Here is a 1,991-nt window from a genome sequence, read left to right as displayed (position 1 = left end):
TGAGGATACTTCTCCAGCTTCAATATCATTTCATCATCCTCTACGTCAGTAGTTGCAATGGTATAGTTTCCTTCTTTGGACATCTGCTTCCTTACTTTGAAGAACATGCTCCTCGTGTAAATTATCGACAACTCCTCCTCTATGTTGTGCAAATTTTTCTTGCCTAATTGTGGGATTGTGTGCAATGACTCATACTCGTCTTTAGCCTCTCATTGTCGTACCCATGAAAGTGCCATGTCAAGAGCTCTAACAAACTCATACATCTTCATATGTTGATTGACCTTCTTCTTCAAGACAGCATTAATACCCTCGCTCCTTTGGGTTGTTGTCATTCCGCAAAAAAAATTTCCCCTCAAGAAGGTTTCTGCCCAACTCTTTCTTGATTTATAAAGACTTGCGGCATATGAGTTATCTTCCACATCAAAGTGAGTGAGCAATGCTGCCCACCTTCTTTCAAATTCCTCCTCAGTGTAATATCTAAACACTAAATTAGTTAGTTCCTTCCCGAATGATGGGTCTTTTGTGTGAGAAATGGCATTGTTGTGTATATGCCAATAACATAGCCGATGTGTGACATTAGGCATCAACTCTTTTAGTGTTTTTTCAATGGCAGGATCTCCATCGGTGACAACTGTTATCGGTAGCACACCTTTCATACAAGCCAAGAAGGCCCTCGTTGCCCACATGTAGCTAGCAGTGGATTCATTGTCAAGGATTGCGAAACCAAGTATACAAGTCCGAAAGTGGTTATTAATACCAACCCAAATCAAAAAAGGCTTACCAAAGCTATTTGTCTTATATGTAGAATCAAAGGCGATTGCGTGTCCATATCTTTCGTAATCCGACCTTGATTTTGCATCTACCCAGAACAGGTGAAGTAATCTCTTGCCTTTATCATAAGCAAATAAACCATAGAAACCTGGATCGTGATCTGCTTTGTGCTCCAGATACCCTAAGGCTCTGCTAGCATCCGACCCCTTAAAGCCAACAGTTGAAGCCGATGACATTCGATTGTATAGGTCTTTGATTGTAAATGGGGTCTTATCATATCCTCCGACTAGCTCTGCCACGTATGACATAATGTGGCATATTCTAATGCCAGATTTCTTCATACAATTTTCCTTCTGAAGACATCCAGGTGATACCACTCTATTTGACCATAGATACTGCTTGTGACGATCACTTGCTAACGAGTGTGAATGAAATGGGAAAAAAATATTTTCATATCCAGTTACCCCTCTTTCTGTTAAGGATAACTCGAAAAGCCACATTGTACCCACATCGGGTGATGGCCTTTGGCTCCCTCACTCTATCAAGTCTTGATGTATGCTGTTCAGACCTACTTCCCTGCCTTGAGCAGAACCACTCTCTCAAACGAATGTTACCTCGAATATTTGTACACATGTGGCCCTTACGAATACTAAACTCCACTACCTTTGCGTACTCATATATGAATTCTTCTGCCATGAGAAGTGTAGCAAAAGCATGACCGACCATGTTATCCATTGTCAAATTGGTGGCCGCTGCATGTATACCGTACTTTAGAAATATCCCCTGGTTGGAGAATCCTTCATCATTTGATATCTGCATGGCCCCTTCATTAGTTATGTTCTCTTGTGTTTTACGTGCCTCATTTACTTTGTCACCATCAATAGGCCCCCCCTGGCGTACATCTTCAACTTCTTGCTCTTCACATGTCTCATTTTCTCCACTAGAGTCACTGCTAAAGAGGTCCTGCACCTCCAATTCTGCTTCCCAGTACTCCATAAAAAAAGTATAACCTTGTTTTGAAAAAGGGCAGAACATGATATTGCATTTGTAAAATGACATCTATGGTTGGAGAGAATATTACGACTACAACATAGAAACATAGTTCAAGGTTGGCTTAGGTAATCTTACATTCATTGTCATGTCTCGAAAATCATTAAAACTTCTATATCCCACCCAAGAGTTGGTTTTGGAGTTAATAAGCTACGTACACATTTCTATAG

At 40.6% G+C, this 1,991-nt stretch overlaps 1 protein-coding gene across 1 annotated transcript; it reads right to left on the bottom strand.

Moving 5' to 3' along the window:
- Positions 1-209: 209 nt before the first annotated feature.
- Positions 210-1,079, bottom strand: LOC133831998 (protein FAR1-RELATED SEQUENCE 5-like). The gene has a single exon (XM_062262396.1). It carries the CDS (start codon positions 1,077-1,079, stop codon positions 210-212), a length of 870 nt encoding a protein of 289 aa, XP_062118380.1.
- Between the last annotated feature and the right edge of the window lie 912 nt (positions 1,080-1,991).

Source organism: Humulus lupulus, chromosome 4, assembly GCF_963169125.1.
Source record: "Humulus lupulus chromosome 4, drHumLupu1.1, whole genome shotgun sequence".
In the NCBI taxonomy this organism is placed as follows: domain Eukaryota; kingdom Viridiplantae; phylum Streptophyta; class Magnoliopsida; order Rosales; family Cannabaceae; genus Humulus; species Humulus lupulus.
The sequence above is the reverse complement of the archived record's forward strand: the minus strand, read 5'-3'. Positions and strand labels throughout refer to the sequence as shown.

Coding starts and splice junctions, on each gene's coding strand:
- LOC133831998 (XM_062262396.1), bottom strand. CDS start 1,079: ATGTCATACGTGGCAGAGCTAGTCGGAGGATATGATAAGACCCCATTT.